The sequence below is a fragment of the Prosopis cineraria genome, unplaced genomic scaffold (genome assembly GCF_029017545.1).
Source record: "Prosopis cineraria cultivar Desert tree isolate PC_DT_omini unplaced genomic scaffold, ASM2901754v1 PC13, whole genome shotgun sequence".
NCBI lineage: Eukaryota > Viridiplantae > Streptophyta > Magnoliopsida > Fabales > Fabaceae > Prosopis > Prosopis cineraria.
In genome coordinates this window covers 37,087,068-37,107,185 of record NW_026555344.1, presented here as the reverse complement: position 1 = coordinate 37,107,185, position 20,118 = coordinate 37,087,068, and the positions used below count along the sequence as shown (strand labels likewise).

Sequence of the window (20,118 nt, the reverse complement as noted above, 5' to 3'; positions counted from 1 at the left end):
TTGTTGATCTTTCGACACTTTCGTACCAGATGAAGCTTCCCCGTGAATGATCCTTTCTGCATATTCTGGATAAAGTGAACCAAGATTTTTTTAAAAAACATTTTCCACTCTCATCAGAGTCAGCGCGACTTCATGATTGCGCCACGTGGCCATATGACTTGACGTACTAATACTACTACTATGGGTCTTCCCGCAGAGTAGTGGACTCTATCTCCTTCAAGACAATACAAAGCACAAACATTCAAAGAGAGAATAGCTTCTTTCCCCACCTTCCCTTCCCTTCCCTTGAATCCAGGATATTTCTCTTTCAGTCCCATATATCATCTTTATTAGAAGTAATTTTTTCTCTCTCGTGTTTTAAGTTTAAATTCGGTTTGTTTCCCGGGAAAATCTGCCCAAAGATAGGAACTTTATCTCTCGCTTACAAGTCTGATTCTCAAGTTTATAAATTTCCATGCTCCTTTTTTATTTTCCCCTTGCACTTTCATTTCAATTCGATCGTATGGGTGTGTAGTTTTGTTTTTGGCTAGCTTCATGCTTGTAGGGTTATGGTTGGCTTGTGCTCATCTTGTTTACCCGACATCAATTCCTTCTGCTGATCGGCTTCATGTGTTATTAATTAATTACTGTTGTCTGTCGGATTGATCGATTAATTAATTGATTAATTATGTTAACAAGTCATAGTTCAGTCGTGCTTGGGACTGCGATACCTATATTGAAAATACTGTTGATCTACCTCTCAACAGTTCTATGCTGCTTCGTAGTAAAACTCTGAAATCTGTATCTTTTCGATGATTGACTATAGGAAATTTGAACTGCTTTTATTTTGGTCAACCTAAGACTGAACAAGACACTGGACTGCTGCATGCTTTATTTGATTTTATCAACTCTGATTTCATCAACTCTATTGAACTGCATATCGATTTCACAGTTGGCCAAGGTTCTATAATGATGACCTGAGAAGATAGAATAGGTCAATTAGTCTAATACCATACGTTCTTAGGGTCGGGTTATGCACGCTTGAGGGTTGGACATGAAATCTATAGGTTGTTTTATAATAGGATTGTGTCGATGATTCGATCTTTACACCATGAGTTTGGAATGATATTGTGGTGTGGTTTTCTGTCAGCCTTTACACCTTGAATATCATCAAAGTTCACTATGTACATGTCAGGAACTTGTTACCTCTGTTTTTATGTTTTATCTTGCAATTGCCCTTGAATTTTTATTAAGTGTTAGATTTTTCTCTGATTGAAAGTTGACTTAGTATTCAGTGGTTGTTACAGGCATCATGGAAAGGAGAATGGGGCTCTTGTTTCTAGTTATCTTGGGTGCTGCCTTGGCATCTGATGCCAGAGAATTGGCTAATACTGATCTTTTGAGTGGTAACATGCAAACTCTGATGTTTACAGTAAAGCTGTTAGTTGTCTATATTATCTTCTTTGTTCGCTTTTTAGTTTTCCTGATCTGTTAGCATTGGTCTATGTTGCATGAGTGAAAAATTCCCATTTCTGATTGCTTTCCTAGGAACGATATCCCTAAGTTTTCTGTTCCTAGAAATTTTGCAGCAATTTAAAGGACAGTTCAATATCCGAGAAAATCAAAAGGGGCAATGGTGTAATATTGTTGTATGTCATCACTAATATTATGCAAGTTTTCTCATATGAGCCATCTCAACTTTTAGTTATTAAACATGAACACTTCAAAAGAGTGGTCGTGTTTTTACTAATTCCCGTTGAGCACACATATTAGGCATGGCTCGACTCATTAAACTGCATATAAAATTTTTAGAATTTGTCAATTCGTCATTTCCATGTTAGTGTCAAGTTCTATGTTCTATGATTCCTTAATAATAACATGATTTTTTTTGTAGTATATATCATCACGCCTGAATTGGTGATTATGTTCCGTTTTTTTTGGTACAAAAAAGTTTGGGTGTGTTGGGTCCAGGGGCTCGCCAGGGCCAGTGTTGATTATGTTCTTTTAATCCTTAATAAATATTATTTCATCAAACCTTGCTGCTTGAAATGCTCTGACAGATTCATGGATGATGTTGTTGTTCAATTGTTGGGTGATGGAAAGTTGGAAAATAGAATAATATGTTAGTAACTAGATAGGTGACATCGAATAATACCTTGATTTGAAATATTAAATGTACAATAAGTTGCCTTCCTATACAACGCTTGAGGATATTTTCCACACCCTTCTTTCTTTTCTTTTTCCTCATGAACTTTAAAATAACTGAAGCACTACAGTTTAACCCCTTCAAGCCGTAACACATCAATTGACCGAAAATGCCTAATGTCCAAACACATGCATAATAACTCTCTTATTCTGCACCTGTCCATTTCTTCAATTGGCAGATTCCTAAAATTCATATACACGAGAAAGCAAAAGCACTATAGGTAGTTTTAGCGTGTGATATGTCTGTTCATAAAAACACAACTCTTTTCCATTATAATCTGGAAGGATCACCAGTTAATAAGACCACAGAGGCAAATGAAATTAACTGAAAACAATTTTCCAATCTTTTGATTTTTTGCTTATCGAACACACACACACACACACACGTGTCTCATTTCATTTGTTTCATTTATATTTTTAATTACAAGTGATGTATGAGTAGCTCATCTTCTTTACATATCTTTGAAATTGCAGAACAAACCAGAAGACCAGATGTATGTACACTTTGTGAGGAATATAGTGCCAAGGCACTTGAATACCTAAGTGAAAACAAACCCAGGAAGAGGTTATGGATTACCTTCACAATGCTTGCCACCAGCTGCACTCTTTTGAACAGCAGGTTGGTGAAGGGTTTTTCTCTCTAGATGCCTTAGTATTGATAGCTGACTAAGATTTCCTGATATGAACTTCAATGTTCAACAAGAAATCCCCATTACCCTCTTCGTGATGGACTGTAAATCATTCACTGAATAGCAGCTAATTTTTTACAGAGCCTCATATTCCTTAGAACCTAAAGGGTGAATGGATGAACGAATGTGAACTTATAGCGCACTAAATACTCACTTTGTTTCTTCTGTATTGAACAGTGCACTACTTTGGTGGACTATTATGCTCCTCAATTTTTCTTAGAGCTTGCGTCACTTCAGCCTGGAGAATTCTGCAAAAAGGTCAATCTCTGTGAGAAAATTGCAATTATTTCCTCAAAAGTTCAAGAAGATAGCTGTGGATTCTGCAAAGAAGCAGTATCAGAGTTAACGGATAAGTTGAAGGATCCTGATACTCAGGTTTGTAAAATCGCCTCCTACTGTGGTGTATGAGATGTGAAAGTTTATCTTGTCTGTTCTGAATTCTGATATGCGCATAATTATCGTACTCTTTCAAGTTTCACACTTTCCTAATTTTCCGAAGAGCTTTGATGGTCAATTATGGGTGAGTTAAAATGGGTCAGCCCGGCTTCTTGACCCAGTCCGATTTGGGCATATTATTTCATTGGCTTAGCCTGGCTCAGCCCTATTTAACCAACCACTTTGGTGGTTGGACATGGTTAATGTCTATTCATAATAGGGCTCTGATTTTGAGAGCCTAACTCACCATGTTGGTGACCTGGATTAGGCCAAGAAGAGAGGCTCATATTAATTTGTCAGCTCGATTCAATTACATGTTAGGCTTAAATTCATTACATCAAGTATTTATTTGAAATTAGGCTTTGCTGATTTGAGATGATTCTGCTCAGAATTTTAATATCAGATGGGATAAAAAAGAGAGAATGAAATTTTAATCGTGTTTACTGCCTATGGTTTGGGCATAACAAATGGAAGCATATTTTGAGTGAAATAAAGAAATGTTTATCATGCTGATTTGCACTGTCTTTCTGGTAACGATATTTTCTTAAATCACTTGAAACCCATGTTTAATGTCTGCTGTACTGAAATATTCTGCAAAATATTCCCAAAAAGTAAAGCTTGATTTTATAGGGGTGTGTGGTTGACAGCTTGCTTGGATAATAGTTACCTTTTGTTGGACAAAGTACAAGAACTAATAATTTATGTTATTTGACAGCTAGAGATAATTGAGACACTTCTAAAGGTTTGCAATTCCGTGGAGAAGTATTCAAAGAAGGTAAGTAAAATCTTTCTTTTTCCACTCCTTATGTTCAAGGTGTTGATCTTGCATTATCAAAATAGCTTGTGGCATGAATTTTAATTCTTTGATTCCCTTGATCCAAAATTCCATTTTGCTCTTCAAATATGAAACCATAAGATGATTCATTCAATGTAAGTACATAATTTCCTAAACAAATTTTTTTCCTCCATCTGTTACCGTAAAAGTTTTCATTAGGTTTATCATTTTTGCAAATTTACATGGTCTAAATTTATTTTTTCAAGTGATGACATCTCAAAGAGATCACTCAACGAGTGAAATAGATGGTTTTAAGCCCTGTGAAGGGAATTAAAAGAAGACCAGAGAGAACATTAAAATAAGTTGTTAAATGAGACTTTTTGGTTAACAATATATTCAAAAGCTTGGTTATTGATAGACTATAATGGTGTTATGCAATCTATAGGGTTGACGCTATCTAGTAGGATTAGGCTTGTTGCTAATGATGATGATGTTATCTCAAAGTATATTTGGATTACCTAATGACTGAAAAGTAGAGTAGAGAAGTAGAGAAATTTGAGAGAAGTAGAGAAATTGGCTTGATTGATTGCATATTTCTTAATGTTAGAATGAATCAATTAAAACAATGGAAGCAAAATATATGTAATGATTTTTGCAGTCAAGTTCTACCTGTTGATAAATAGACTTTTCACTTTCCTTAATATCTAATTATGTTTTCAGTGCAAGAAGCTGGTATTTGAGTATGGACCAGTGATCCTAATCAATGCTGAGAAGTTTCTGGAGACTAAAGATATATGCACTGTAATTCATGCTTGCAAGGCATCCACGGAAGAAGTTCTCTTACTCTCCGACTCTTGGTTGCTTGAAGATCACTACAGAACCTTCTAGCTTTGTATTATACTATTATGTATAAACAATCTCTTGATTGTTCTTTTGTTCTACTTTTTTGCTACTACTGCATCTACTTTAAAGATTCAAAGCTTGTATTTATGTGTGCTTTAGGAGTCCAATACCTGCTATATACTCTTAATAATTGCCATTTTTCATAAATGATTTTTTTTTTTTTGTTTTTGAAAAAAAGTAGATACGTTTCCTTTCTTTGGATGAATGGCACATGCTTGCATCCCTGTATTTTAAGTCAAGGAGGGTGAGGGTTTGATCAACTAATTAGAGGAAGGTTGAAGGTTAAAGCCACAATACACAAAATATTATTGGGTATATTGGGCTCTCCTTGGAGACAAAAACAACCATAATTTCCATATGGTGGCAAATGGGCTCCCAAGAGCGTAGATGGAGAATGGATCTTTGAGGAAGCTATTCTAAAGGAAATGGCGATGAACTACTTCTCTAATCTATTCACGGCGGAAGCTATACTCGGCCAAAATTATATTCGAACATTACGTACCCTCGTATGGAAAATGAAGTAATGAAACGTTTTGGTTGTGACCTTGGAGAGGAGGAAGTGTAGAAGCTCTTAATTCAATGGGTGCTTTAAAGTCTCCGGGGCCAGATGGCTTTGGAGCTATTTTCTACCAAAGCCAGTGGCAGGTGGTGGGTAAGTCTATCATTGATTGTATTAAGGATTTGTTTTATAACCCAGAATGAATTAAAGAGATCCACGGTACTTTTTGGGTTCAAGTTCCACAGAAGAAACCCCCATAAGAACTTAGAGATCTCCGCCCGATCGGTCTCTGCAACGTGGTGTTTAAAATACTAAGGCTGTGACAAATAGAATGAAGGTTTCTTGCTAGAGGTGATTGGTCCTAAGCAGTGTAGTTTTGTATTGGAGAGACATAGCTCGGATCATTCTTACCCACCTAATTCAACATGAGAATGACCCTCCTATCTCGTATCTATTTTTGCAGATGACATTATTCTATTTGTAGAAGCCTCAATAAGCCAGGTGGAAGTGATTAATAAATGCTTGAAGAAGTTTTATGACAGCTCTAGTATGAAAGTTAATGTAGCTGAAATGAGAATTTATTTCTTTGATAACGTTCATAACATGAGACGGGAAGAGTTGAGCTCTCTTTTGGGTTTTACCAGAACTGGTAATCTGGGCAAATACCTTGGGATTCAATTACACATGAAACTAGTCGGGAAAGAAACATTCTCGAGGGTAATTGATAAGGTTAAAAAGAGGTTAATCAGCTGGAAAGTTAACTCTTTATCTTTGGCTGGTAGAACCACACTTGTGCAGTCTGTGATGTCCGCTATTGCTGGCTACACGATGCAAATTGCCCTTCTCCCCATGGGTAATTGTGACGTGCTTGATAGAAAGAATCGAGAATTAATTTGGGGCTTGACTGAGGCTAAGAAGAAAGTTCATCTAGTCTTGTGGAGCGAGGTTTGCAAAAGCAACCCCGATATCAAAACCAAGCTTAATCCGGAACAAAAACCAGCTTGTGGGTAGCTGAAGGTTCGTTAGCTCTGTCAAAGAAGGGCTAATAGCATCACTCCCTCCCTGATGAATCCAAAGTTTGTTGTTGATCCAAATTTTAAGTTCTCTGCATCACCAAGCATCAAAGAAGTTAAGGATCCTCCTGCTTCAAAAGAAGAAATCGATTTGATGAACCGGAACGTGATGAAGCTAGATGAAGCACTGATCAATAACGGCAAAGACAATTTGCCTTCAATTAATATGCAGAAAGAATCAAATGATCATCAAGCTGGGAATGAAGAGATATCACCTGGTATTCAACTTTGGAAGTCCAAGAAGGAAATCCAGCTACTAAAGACAACACAATCAAAGGAATTTATGCTTTTAAAGCTCCAATATCCTACAAAGACTCTCTGATCGGATACAATGACTGCTATGGAATCAAGGAAACTAAGGATACCAGATACATCAATGATGATCTTGCAAAAGAGCTAGAGAAAGACTGGAATCCATCTGAATCAACAAGAAAACTAATGGAACGCTACCCAATGGTCCCCATCTCAAATGATGAATGGAGAAGCATCTGCTTACCTTGGATAGACACACTAGTGATTAACACTCTCGGACTGCATCTTCATCCGAGATCACTTAAGCCAAGGTTAGCTAAAATATGGAATCTTAAGGATTTTGAATTAATTGACTTAGTTAATAATTATTATATTGTGAGAACTAGTAATCTGAATGCCTATGAGCATATTCTAAACGGTGGACCATGGATCATGGACCATATTCGATCATTGCATTCTTGTACAGAGATGGACCCCAAATTCAACCCCAACACCAATTCGTTAGGCAAGATTGCCCTATGGGTTAGGCTTTCAAATGTACCAATTCAATGCTATGACAAAGACATACTCTGGAGGATGGAAAACTGTATTGAAAAAACTTTAAAGGTTGACACTAATACTTTCTCAGAATCAAATTCTAAGGACACTTCCAGCAAAACTGAGAGGGGAAAATTCATCAGGATTAGTGTAGAACTTGATCTACAAAAGAAACTTGTTCCAAGGTTGCTCATAAGAGATGAAATCAACAACGTGGAATATGAGAGCCTTAGTCTCATCTGCTTTAGGTGTGGTTGCTATAGGCATAATAAGAATAATTGTCCTCATAAACCACAAAATACCTAGAAAAAACAGAGTGACATGGAAACGCAAAAGGAGCCAATAGAAATCCAGAACAGCCAAAACAAATAGTCGAATCCAAATCTCAATAGCTCACTAAAAAGCTTACCGAAAGAAGATTACGGTGAATGGAACAAACCTCAAAGACCAATTCGATCATGAACCACGAGGCTTCCAATGGGCAAAAACTCTGAGTATCCAACGAACAGAAGCTTCGATCAACATCAAGGCAGTCTTCACACAGGTCGAGGTAAAAATTTCTCCACTAAATCTCGATTTGATTTATTATTTAATCTTGAGCAGGTCAGTGATGGTGAGTACAAAAGGTACAACACTGAGAGCAAATAAAATAAGCCCTCAATGAATCATGTTGGCAACATTGTCAGGAAGGTATGGAGAAAGAAGGATCTATTTGGGTTTAAAAAGGCGAGACAGAGTGAGGTGAATGATGGTCGAATAGAGTGGTCTTGTGATTATAGAGAAGAACCAACTGAAGATATGGAAATGCTTTTCAGCACAGATAAGGGAAACAAGAAAAAACTAGTTGGGCCACAATTCAATTGGGAAGGCCCAAACTCTATAAACATTGAAATTATGAAAGACAAAGAAGAAGCAATAACCGCACTAACCAAGCCCAATAGTGCACCAGGAAAGTCCACAAAAAGACTACACTCAGTCATTAGTGGAAATAGAAAGACTACGTTCGGTCACCAGAATACTCCTATTAATGAGGATCTTGGAGATGATGATTTTAGCGATGATCAGAATGAGGAAATGCAATATGATATCCGTGGTTAATCAGCATTCCAGGTTCTTTCTTCCCTTTTATTTATTTTTTCCATGAATATTATTAGTTAGAATTGTAGAGGTTCTTGTGCTAAAAGTTTTCCTTCCAGGGTTAAAGAAATTTCTAATAGATACAAAGCTCAAATTTTTATTTTACTCAAAACTAGAGCTAGTGGTGTTAGAATTGATAAAATTATTAGAAAATTGGGATTCTCTGAATGGATTCTTGTTGGGGCCACCAGTTATGCTGGAGGTATTTGGTTGCTTTGGAATAATGATGTAGTTAATATTGAATACTTATACTCTAATGTCCAATTGCTTCATTGTAAAGTCAACATCCCGTATGACAACACTTCCTACCTTTTATCTTGTATTTATGGGGATCCTAATCCCTATAATCGTGATGAACTTTGGAAATCAATTATCAACTTATCCAAAATCATTAATGAACCTTGGCTTCTTGTTGGTGACTATAATGCTTACCTATCTTGTGAGGATAAACATGATGGCAATGGTTTTAACTGAAAATCTATGAAGCTCTTTAAACAATGCATCAACCTTTCCAACCTTCTTGAGCTCAATTTCAATAGAGAAAGGTTTACTTGGGAAAAAGGTAACATAAAACAAAGGCTTAACTGGGCTTTCTGCAATACAGAATGGAGACTTTCTTTCACTAATGCAAACAGCCATCATCTTCTTAAATTTGGTTCGGATCATCGACCAATTCACATTCAACTCAACAAGAATTATGTTTCAAATCTTCATGCAATACCCTTCAAATACCATACCGTATGGTCTTTAGAAGATTCCTTTAAGACTCTTGTCAAAGATTCTTGGTGTGATAATGATTGGACGAATGAAATTTTGAAGTTTGCTAAACTTGCTACCGATTGGAATAAGAATAGTCTTGGTAGTATCTATGCAAAAAAAAGGAAGAATTTTAAGAAGATTGAAGGAATTGATAAAAATAAAAGCTCTAAGGACAACTATTTTCTCAAGAAACTAGAAAAATCCCTTTAGGAGGACTATAATAAAGTTATTCTTCAAGAAGAAATAATTTGGTCTCATAAATGTAGATGCAAATGGTTAAAATGGGGTGATAGGAATACAAAGTTCTTTTATGCCTCTACTATCATCCGAAGAAAAAAGAATCAAGTCCTATCACTCAAAGATAATGATGGCTATTGGATTCACAATCAATTCTCTCTTAAGAACTTGGCCGTCTCTTATTTTGAAAACCTCTTCAAGGAAGCTAGTCGGAGAAACCCCAAGCTTTGTATTGAAAGAACTTTTCTACCATTAACCTATGACCAATCTCTTTCTTTCTATGGGGAAGTAACTGAAGAAGAAATTAAATCTGCTGCTTTTGACATTGGAGCTTTTAAAGAGCCTGGTCTTGATGGCCTTAATGCTAACTTCTTTCATACTCATTGGGAGGATCTCAAGGATAACATCTTCAAACTAATTAAGTCAGCCTTTAGAGATCTTAATACCATTGCGAACATTAATGATACCTTCATTACCCTTATTCCTAAACTTGATCATCCTACTTGTATGAAAGACTTTCGGCCAATCTCTCTTTGTAACGTGAGCTTTAAAATCATAACTAAAATCATCTCCAACCGTCTCAGAGCTTGTATAAATCATCTTATCGGGGATAACTAATGTAGCTTCATTTAAGGCAGACAGAGTAGTGATAATATTATTATTGCCTAAGAAGTGATACATTTCATGAGAAGTAAAGTTAGGAAAAGAGGCTTCATGGCTCTCAAAATTGATCTTAAAAAGGCTTTTGACAGACTTTCTTGGGCTTTCATTGAAGATACTCTTCAAGCTATAGGCATAAATTCTCATTTTAAGAAGATCATCATGGCAGCGGTCTCTTCTCCTCGCATGAAAGTCCTTTAGAATGGTGAACCATCTAAAGAATTCAAACCTACACATGGCATCAGAAGGGGGGATCCTCTTTCTCCTTATCTTTTTGTACTTTGCATTAAACGCTTAAGTCATTGCATTTATAGTAGTATCGATAACAGAGATTAGAAGCCCATTAATTTAACAACTAATGGACCTCCTATCTCACATTTATTCTTTGCTGACAATCTGTTTCTTTTTGCAGATGCTTCTCTCACTCAAGCTGGGATCATTCGTAAATGTCTTAATGATTTTTGTATTACTTCTGGACAAAAAATCAACTATGACAAATTTAAACTCTTTTGTTCCAGAAATATCAATATCAATAGAGCCTTACAACTCAATAATGAATTGGAAATTTCCCTTATCAGAAATCTTGGCAAATATCTTGGGATTCCTATTCTTCCTAAAAAAGCTTCTAAGTTAACATTTGCTCCTCTTATTAAAAAAACAAATTCTTGTCTTCTTGAAAGAGCCGTTATCTCAATATTGCAGGAAAATTTGTCCTCATTAAGTTTGTGCTCTCTTCTCTTCCTAGTTATATTATGCAGACTATGCTCCTTCTTGATAATGTTCTTTCTGAATTAGACAAAAGCTCCCAAAACTTCCTCTAGGACTCTATCGATGGAGCAAAAAAACCACATCTTCTCTCTTGGGATAAGATCGCTAAATATAAGAAACATGGCGGCTTTAGGTTTAAGAGAATAAAAAACCAGACATAAAGCTATGCTGGGACATTATTACTAAGACCAACTGTCTTTAGGTTTGAATTCTTCGCGATAAATAAAAATGTCACAAACCCTTTATCCTTATGGTTTACAAACCAAATTCATCATCTTACACATGGACTAGTGTTTGTAAAGTTTGGGATACTTTTAAAGCCAATGTTGGTTGGAGAGTAGGCAAAAGAGATCAAATATATTTTTAGTGCAAAAGGTGGTCGCCTTTCCTCGAGCCTCTTGTCATATATGCTTATCCTAAAGCTAAAGCCATCCTTCATGCCAAAGTCTCTGATTTTCGTGCAGCTTCAGGAGGTTGGCACATTAATAAATTAAAGCGTTATCTCCCCTCGGATGTGATTAAATCCATTTTGCTTGTCCAGTCACCTAACCCTCATGGAGATAATGATATTCTCGTTTGGAGACCTTCTTTGATGGCAACTTCTCTATCAAGTCAGCATACAAAGCTATTGAGAATCAGGATGGGAATTGCAATAAAAAAATTTAGGATACTATATGGAAATGGCCCACCTATGAGAAGATTAAATACTTTTTATGAAAAGCAACTTGGAATCGATTGCATATAAACTCTAATTCTTCCAATTCTAAATGCCCCTTTGGCTGCAATTCTCCTGATAACTCTATCCACATTCTACGTGATTGCACTAAATCAAGGAAAGTATGGATGAAACTTGTAACACATTCTAAGCTTAATACTTTCTTTTCTCTTTCCTTTTAGGATTGGATTCTCTGAAATACGAAAAACAATGTTAGTAATGCTAATACCAGAAGAATCCCTTAGAAGAATCTTTTTGCCCATATTTATTGGAACATTTAGAAAGAGCGCTGCAAATCTATCTACTCGGAAGACCACACTCCTGAGAAAGACATCATTTTTACTTGCACACAGGACACGATCAATGACCTCTACCTTCATTCTGAACTTGGAATTATGCAGATGAATCAAGACAGATCTTTTACTAGATGGATTCCACCAAAACCTAGCTGGATTAGATTGGATACTGATGGTTATGTTCTCACCAATAGAGACGCTTCTTGTGGTGGCCTCATTCGTGATGATTTAGGGAACTGGATTAAAGGCTTTACTAAAAGTCTAGGCTATCATCCTACCACTGCCGCTGAGCTCTTGGGTATTTTTGAGGGATTAAAGCTTTATTGGGAGAATAACTTCAAGCAAGTTAATGTATACACTGATTCTTTAGAAGCCCTGACACTTGTTCAAAAGGATCACAATCTGAATCATCCTCTTGGCGATATCATAAAGAAGATCAGATGTCTCATCATAAAGGATTGGGCTGTCACCTTCAATCATGCGTTTATAGAATGTAACAAATGTACGGATTGACTTGCTCAACAAGCTACGAGAGAAAATACAAACACTTTATTTTATGACGTTCCACCTCTAGGGTGTCGTCAGCTCATGGGTCTTGATTTAACCTAAGCCATCCTTTGCACAGTCTATCTGTGGCCTTGCATTAAAAAAAACCAAGCTTATCTCATGAAGCCAGGCTGGAATCTCATGAAGAAGAGAGATGCTCTGTGGGTTAAAGTGGTTAGAGAAAAATATATATGTGGAGATGATTTAATCCTAAAAATTAAAAAGAAACAGCCTGGCTCTAATACCTGGCAAGGGATAAAATCTACTTGGGACAGAGTCAAGGAGGGTATTGAGGTTATAAGTAATGGTAGCAATGTGAGATGGAAGTGGGAGAAGTTTGGGGATCTCTCCATCAAATCTACTTATAACTCCTTTCGACATGAAGACTCTAGGATGTAATGGTCATGGGATAAGATATGGAAGGTTCCTGTTCCACAAAGATGTCACTCCTTCATGTGGCTTGTGCATCATAACAAGTTGTTAATGAACATGGAGAGACAAAAAAGGGGTTTAGATTCTGATGGGATGTGCCACAAATGTCTAGAGACAAGCCAAAAGATATAATTCATGTCCTTAGAGATTGCTCCCACGCTACTGCGTACTAGGGCAAGGTTATGTGACCTGCTAATAGAGAAATCTTTGAGCTTGATCATCGTTGGTGGCTGAAATGGAATCTGGGCACATTTGCAAGAGGGAAAAGGGCGGAGTGGAGTGCTAAGTTCACTGTTAGTTGTTGGGCTTTATGGAAGTGTAGGAATAAGAGTATCTTTGAAGACAAAAACACGTCTATTGATACTATTATAGCCCAGCCTAAGTTAACTCAATTTTGTAGAGCTGGAAATATTTCACAGCGAGAGTTGAAAGTGTGAACCTCGCTGGTCAAATTAATAATCAAAGTAGTTCAATGTGGCGAGCCCAACCACTGGGTTGGATCCTACTAAATGTGGACGGTGCTTTTTCACCAAGTCTAAACAGAGGAGGATGCAGGGGCTTGATGCGTGACAGTAATGGAGTGATGGTTGAAGGTTTTATATATGGCCACGTGGGTAGGGATAGTCTGGCTTCTGAGTTGTGGGCTTTGATGATAGGTCCTAAGGCTGTATAGGACATAGGGAATAGGAGGATAATTTTGGAGTCAGATTTGGTAGAGGCAATTAAGGTTGTGGAAGGTGAATTAACGTATGAGCATCATGAACATACTCTGATAGAGGACATCCAATGCCTTCTAAGGCGAGATTGGGAAGTGCTTATGAGACACAACGAGCGTGAAGGCAATGTTGTGGCAAATTATCTTGCGAGAGAGGCTCTTCATGGTTGGCCTAGTTTGTATTGGGTTTTAAATCCATCTCCTGAGTTGGCTAGTTTGTTTTAATGGATAGTAATAATCTGCTTAATGTTTAAACAGAGCCTATCTTTTTTATCAAAAGAATATTATTGAGTATAAAAATAAAAAGTGAATGACATAGGGAGCATGACGGTAAAGTTCAAGAAAGAGAATTAATGAAAGTTAAATCTTTGGCAAAAAAATTTTAAAAAATTAGTTGTAAATATTAATTTCAACATTTGCAAATAAAAATTTTAATTGTAAATTAAGAGTTACATTTACAATTTCAATGTATCATTTGTAATTATAGCCCCTGAATTTATAATCATTTAAATTGATATTTATAACTTCATTTGCAAAAACTTTTGTTAGGCCTTAACTACCATTAATTCAATGGAGTTATGTTCACAAAATAATAATAATAATAAGAAAAAAAATTAATTTTGATCCTTACACTTTGCTTAAGTTTTGGTATAAGTTATTGCTCGATTTTTTGGTATTTTAGGTTCTTTCTGCAATGTTAGTCCTTACATTTTCAGAGAAACGTTGATATGGCAAAAACAATGTTAATAATACTGATATGCCAATTAACACTGTTAATTTTGTGCTTACATATCAAACTGATATTGATATGAATTTTTTAATGGCAAAAAAAAGGCCTTCATCAATAAAATAAAAATGTTGACTTGGAATATTTAAATTTTTGCTTATTAAAAAATCTATGTCATTATCTTTATTTCATCTGACATAGACTTTTTTTTAAATCTTTGCTAATTAAAAAATTCATGTCAGTATTTGACACATAAGCACAAAATTAATTGTATTAATTGACATGTTAGCATTATTAACACTGTTTGTGCGATGTCAATATTCCTTTGAAAATGTAGGGACCAAGGTTGCACAGGAAGAAAAGTGTAGGTTAGAACACTAAAAAAGAGAGCCCAAAATTTTTACTAAAATCAAAGCAGAGTATAGGAACTAAAAATAATATTTTTTTATAATAATAACAAAGAAATGCTTTAAAAAATGCTAAGTAAAGATAGTAATAAATTCTCTCCCCAATGTTGTATCTGCATGCCTTTCAAAAGAATAATGCCCACCATTGCTTTGTAGTGTTTAATATTCAATACAAGATGTGGAATTCATGAACTTGAAGTTGATTGTCTAACGTGTAGCATCTATCTATCTGGCACGGCTACATTATTCTCAGGGAAAATACACACCTAACAAAAATGTGAAATTATTGGTTTCAACTCTGTTTTGTTTGCATTTATTGCACTTTAGTTTTATTAATATGATAAGGGTGCATGATCAGGTGGTACCATTTAAGATGTTCTCGAAGAATCAAACATAATAATACACATGCAATTGCACAGCAAGTGTAGTGTAGGAATGCAAAACTTGAGTGGAAACAAGGATCCGACAAGCAAGGGATACGGCGTGCTTGCGTTCAACTAGTTTGTTTATAATACTACATCTTTTTTAAATTATAAAATATTTTTAAATAAAATTATACATAACAATAAAAATTATTAAATACACTTTATAATTTTATTTTTCAAAACAAAAAATATAAATTTTTAAAAATGCTTTCCATTTAATTCTTTATTTATAAAAAAAATTAAAAAAGATAATATATGAGAATGTTAATATTAAAAAATATTATTAACAATTTTTTTGTAAAATTATCTTATATTTTACAGTGTTAAATTTTTTTAAAAAGTATTTTATAATTTAATACCAACGTAATACTTTAATTTTAAAACCCATGACTATGGAAACCTATGCTGTGCTCTTATGTTGGCCTCATCATTTGTGACTTCCATGCTCAGATGCCATCATAGCAGCCTAGTTCAACCATTTCAGTTATCATCACCAAATACATGCATGCATGCATATTCTCCAAAATTGCTTCCAATAAAGGGGGAAGTGCACGTGGCCTGCACATTTTTAATACAGATATAATTATTTATATGAAATTAATCATTTTTCTTTATATTTTTTGTCCATCTATATGTGTTATATAAGGATAGAAAATATGTTCCTCGCCACTTTTTTCTTCTTCTTTTTTTTTCTATTATCTGTTTTGAACTGAATAAAACATAAGTATTTCTCTTCATACATCCATATAATTTTAAACAAAGTCCTAATTTTTCTAATGTAAAAAGTTTTCATGCACATTTGTTCCACTTTGAATTCTCTCTAATAATATTTATTATTTCCAAATTATGTTTGCAAATTAATAAAATTGTCCATTATTACATGCCAAACATATCGGTAAGCGTCCACAACCTTTTTCCCATTAACCTTTACCTTCCAAATTTGGGCCCCAATAATATAATACATATTAAAATACTATTAAAACGAGGACTTAGAACTTAAGCAATTGTTCTCAACAAATATTGTTTATAATAAATCCAAGTGAGTATTACTTTGGAAGAAAAGACTTGGTAATCTGCAAGTGGAACCATTTCAAAGCGATAAGCCCTATCATTAGAGCCAACCAACTCCCACCTAATTTTAAAATTATAATATATAACAAGTTTCTTATTGTAACTACTATTTTTGTCGGCCAAAAAAAAAACTACTATTTGAATACTTTAATTAAAATCTTATTATAACTATTTGAATATTTTAATTAGTAAGATAAGATCGGCCGACTGAAGATATTATCGGAAATAACATTTGTTTAATTCTCATTTGCTTATTACTCTATTTCCCACTCGTGACTATTTTATTTGTCAACAATATTGTTTCCTTGAAAGTGAAAGGCAAAATTAATTAGACAACAAAATTTAAATATTTTTTTCTGAAAAAAAGATAGAGTATTTGCTAAGAAAGTTCCTACTGACGCTCCTTGATACATTTGAAGAGCAGGCCCACTTTTCAATATCAAAATCTCAATTATAATTGCATGACTTTAGTTGTGGCTTAAAAGTCATTGGGAAGATTCAGTCATTTTTGTTTGTGGTTAACTAATTTTTTAAATGGTTTTTTCAATCTAGAAATTTCATCAAGTCCTGTCTGGTGACCTTGACAAAGGAAATAACCTTTTATTTTTTATATAACCATAACATGGCATCAAATATTTTAGACTTATCCCATGTTAAGTTTAGAGAATTTAATGGAGTTTAAACTAATTTAAATTGAGTTTTTAAGTGACAAACTCTATTGTAAAAACTTTAACACTATTGCATTTTCAAGGCTCAAATTCAATGCCACTAATTAAGCTGGAATAACCCAATGCCAATTAAACTAAGTATTCAATGGTAGAAAATAACTTTATAATACAATAATATCATATCCAACATAATTGAGTCAAATTTATCATTTTTTAAATAAAATCTCTAAAAATTCAAATCTTAATTCATTAACAGATTAAAATTTTTTTCATTAGACTCGGTCTCTGTTAGTCAACCTAGTCAATATTATTAGATATCACAATGAAAAAATAACTAGTTTCCCATGTAACTTGGTAGGGATTAAATTAAAATAACTGGCCCACTTTTGCATTAGACAGAATTTAAAAAATAATAGATAGCTTAAATTTAAAGTAGCTATAAAAAATGAGCATCAATGATTGTGGAAACAACGTTGACAACTGGCTTGGCACATTGTTTTTGAATGGGAGGGGAGGGACGAGCGGCTCCCTTGATTTTATTTTGTTTGGCAAAACACTTTTTAATGGAAGAGTTGAGAGCCCTTCTGCCCCTTTCTATAAAGTGTGGTTTTTTAAGGGAATATTCTTAATTAAAATAGTTTTAATTGATTTTAAAATTTATGAATGCAACTTTTGGTGAACAATATAATTATTGATAGAATATAATAACATCTTGCAATTCACTTAATCGATTATGTCTGATATCATTAAAATTTTTACATTTTTTTTAATTTATCATACGAGAAATCATATGTCTTTTTGTTAAAATTTCTCCTCTAACTTATATTTAACAAAACAGTGTGTTATGGGAATTTATTGATTGCTTTGAGTAAGATTATGATGAAATGTCAAGGTTAATAAGACAACTGGTTAAACACAGGTTTCTTGAAAGCTAGTGAGGTGGTCATAGAAGGAAACTCCCAACTTGTCATCAAACAGTGTTAAGGTGAGTCTACCTTTGGTACTTGAATATTAATTTTTTTAAAAAATTATTCCTTGTGATTTCTTTTTAAGTCACTTGTAAAATATTTTATTGAAATTAAAAAAACTTTAATTTTTATTAACTTTCTCTCAAAATTTAATAAATTTTTTGTTTTACTTTTGCTATATATATATACATAGAAATTTTTGCACATATAACCCATTGAATAGGACTAAATAAAAATGATAGTTTAACATTTTAAATATTTTGCAACGTGACCGAATTAATATTTATATTAGATTGACATGACAAAAATATCCATTCTCTTCAAGTTTAAAATCCTATTTTCATTTTTAAATTTAAAATATATTATGCCCATTAACCTGATGGAAAAATATTTAAAAGTGTTCAAATATTGATTGTAAATAGGCTAAATTTTGCTATTATATTACACAAGTTTTTTTATTTTTTTGAGGATAAAAAAGAAAAAAATGCACCCCAACTTAATGGACTACATTCCAGAATTTTAAAAAACTTTTTTCATAATTTTTTATTAGTATATTTTTCATAGCTGTTGAGAAAATTTACTCATATATGTATATTGATAATATTTTTTCTCAGGAGTGAACGAAAAATTTTTTGATAAAAAAAATAATAACGTGATTTACTGACAAAAACTATATTTTTTTAAAATTTTTCTTTGCAGATAGAATAGAATGGAGGAAGGGGACCGCAGGTTGAGAGAAGTCGAGAAGCAACAACACTTGGAAGAGGGCCCCACGAGACGGACTCTTTCCAGTTGGTCCTCCGCCGCCTTGGCCTCCCCACAAATCATTCCTGACACGTGTCCCGGACTGAAGGGCCCACTGTCCCAATCACGTTAATAACAATCCTTCATCTCCTACGTGTCGCTTTCTTATTCGCAATTCCCGAGAACACCGTTTGCCGTCACGGCCCGAAAGAAACTTCACTCCTCATCGCCCCGCCAAATTAATGTTTTTTCCGCATTTATTTATTCGTTCTTTTTCCCTCAATTTTTTTAAAAAAATTCATAATGCTTCTCACATTTAATATTTAATAAAAAAATTAATTATTCAATTTCTATCATTTTTATTGGGTTTTCATCCAATTCTTAAATTATGATTCAGTAGAATTTAATATCTGTAATTTTAGTTATTTACATGTTGAGTTAAAATTTAAAGATTAAATTACAATTAAATTAAAATTATAATGGTCAAATAATTAATTTTTATTTTAATAAATAATTATTAATATATCAGTATAGTATACTTAATTTAGAGTTAAAAAGAAGATGCTTCCTGTTTTGTATTGTAAGACATTTTTCTGAAATATATTATATTCAAACATATATAACATTTTGGTCTTGCAAGGTTAACATTTTTTTTTAAAAAAATATTAATAAGATTTTCTCGGGTTATCTCCACAAATATAACATTTTAAAATTAGATGTGATTTTTTTTTTGAACCAAAATGAAAAAGATCAGATGTGATTTTCATGTTTGGTGAATTACAACTTCCTATTTCATTTTGAATATTAGCATTAATATAAAAATAATACTAACAAAGTATAATATTTTTTTTTAAATTACTCACAAATATCCAACAATCAATCCCATTCTAAACACTTTCAAGTTTCAAATATTAAATATAAACAACTCTCTTAATAAAAATTTAAATTTGTTAAAGTTATAGAAGACTAACCTCTTTCATTATACACAGGATACATCCCCTTGTTGATACAAAGTAGCATAATATTAACAAACATAAACAGTACAATTCATTTTTTACCCATCTTGCAGTTTTTTTTTTTTCGTTAAATTTTTATAAAATAAATTGGCTGGTCAGATTTAAGCATTAACATATTTAATTTAGTAAGAGGGCTAATAATGTCCCTATCAATAAAGGTTAATCTAGTTAACAAGAATTTAATTAATAATTTATAAGGCTGTGAAACAAAATTCTATTGACAATGTGAGAACTTATTAATAAGTAATAAGTAATATGTAAATATTCCATGGAGTTATGTCTTGATCCTCGTAAACCCCTTACTCAATTCTTCTAAATTTTCCCATAGCAGCCGGCCTCTCCAAGCATGAGGAACCAAATTATGAACTCCAAAAATCCAACTTAAATTTTCTTGCTCAGGGAAAATTGAATTTTTTAAAAAAGAAAAAAAAGAAAAAAGAAATCAACAGCCTTGTGTCAGGCTAGCGTATGTGAGGTGTA

At 33.7% G+C, this 20,118-nt stretch overlaps 1 protein-coding gene and 1 long non-coding RNA gene across 3 annotated transcripts; one reads left to right on the top strand and one right to left on the bottom strand.

The window, feature by feature from the left end:
• The first annotated feature begins 486 nt into the window (after positions 1–486).
• On the top strand, positions 487–5,149 carry LOC129291525 (uncharacterized). The gene is given in 7 exon segments (XM_054928929.1): positions 487–506; positions 1,287–1,385; positions 2,659–2,733; positions 2,736–2,803; positions 3,051–3,248; positions 4,024–4,083; positions 4,804–5,149. Coding segments are annotated over 7 exon segments (672 nt in total). The 5' UTR covers positions 487–502; the 3' UTR covers positions 4,972–5,149.
• Positions 5,150–6,047: 898 nt separating this feature from the next.
• On the bottom strand, positions 6,048–8,264 carry LOC129291526 (uncharacterized). 2 transcript variants are annotated; one of them, XR_008588698.1, is made up of 2 exons: positions 7,787–8,264; positions 6,048–6,626 (listed from the first exon to the last, which is right to left on the bottom strand). It is a non-coding gene; the product is annotated as an uncharacterized LOC129291526 (long non-coding RNA). The 2 variants fall into 2 exon arrangements; XR_008588697.1 differs by having other exon boundaries at positions 6,048–6,590.
• Between the last annotated feature and the right edge of the window lie 11,854 nt (positions 8,265–20,118).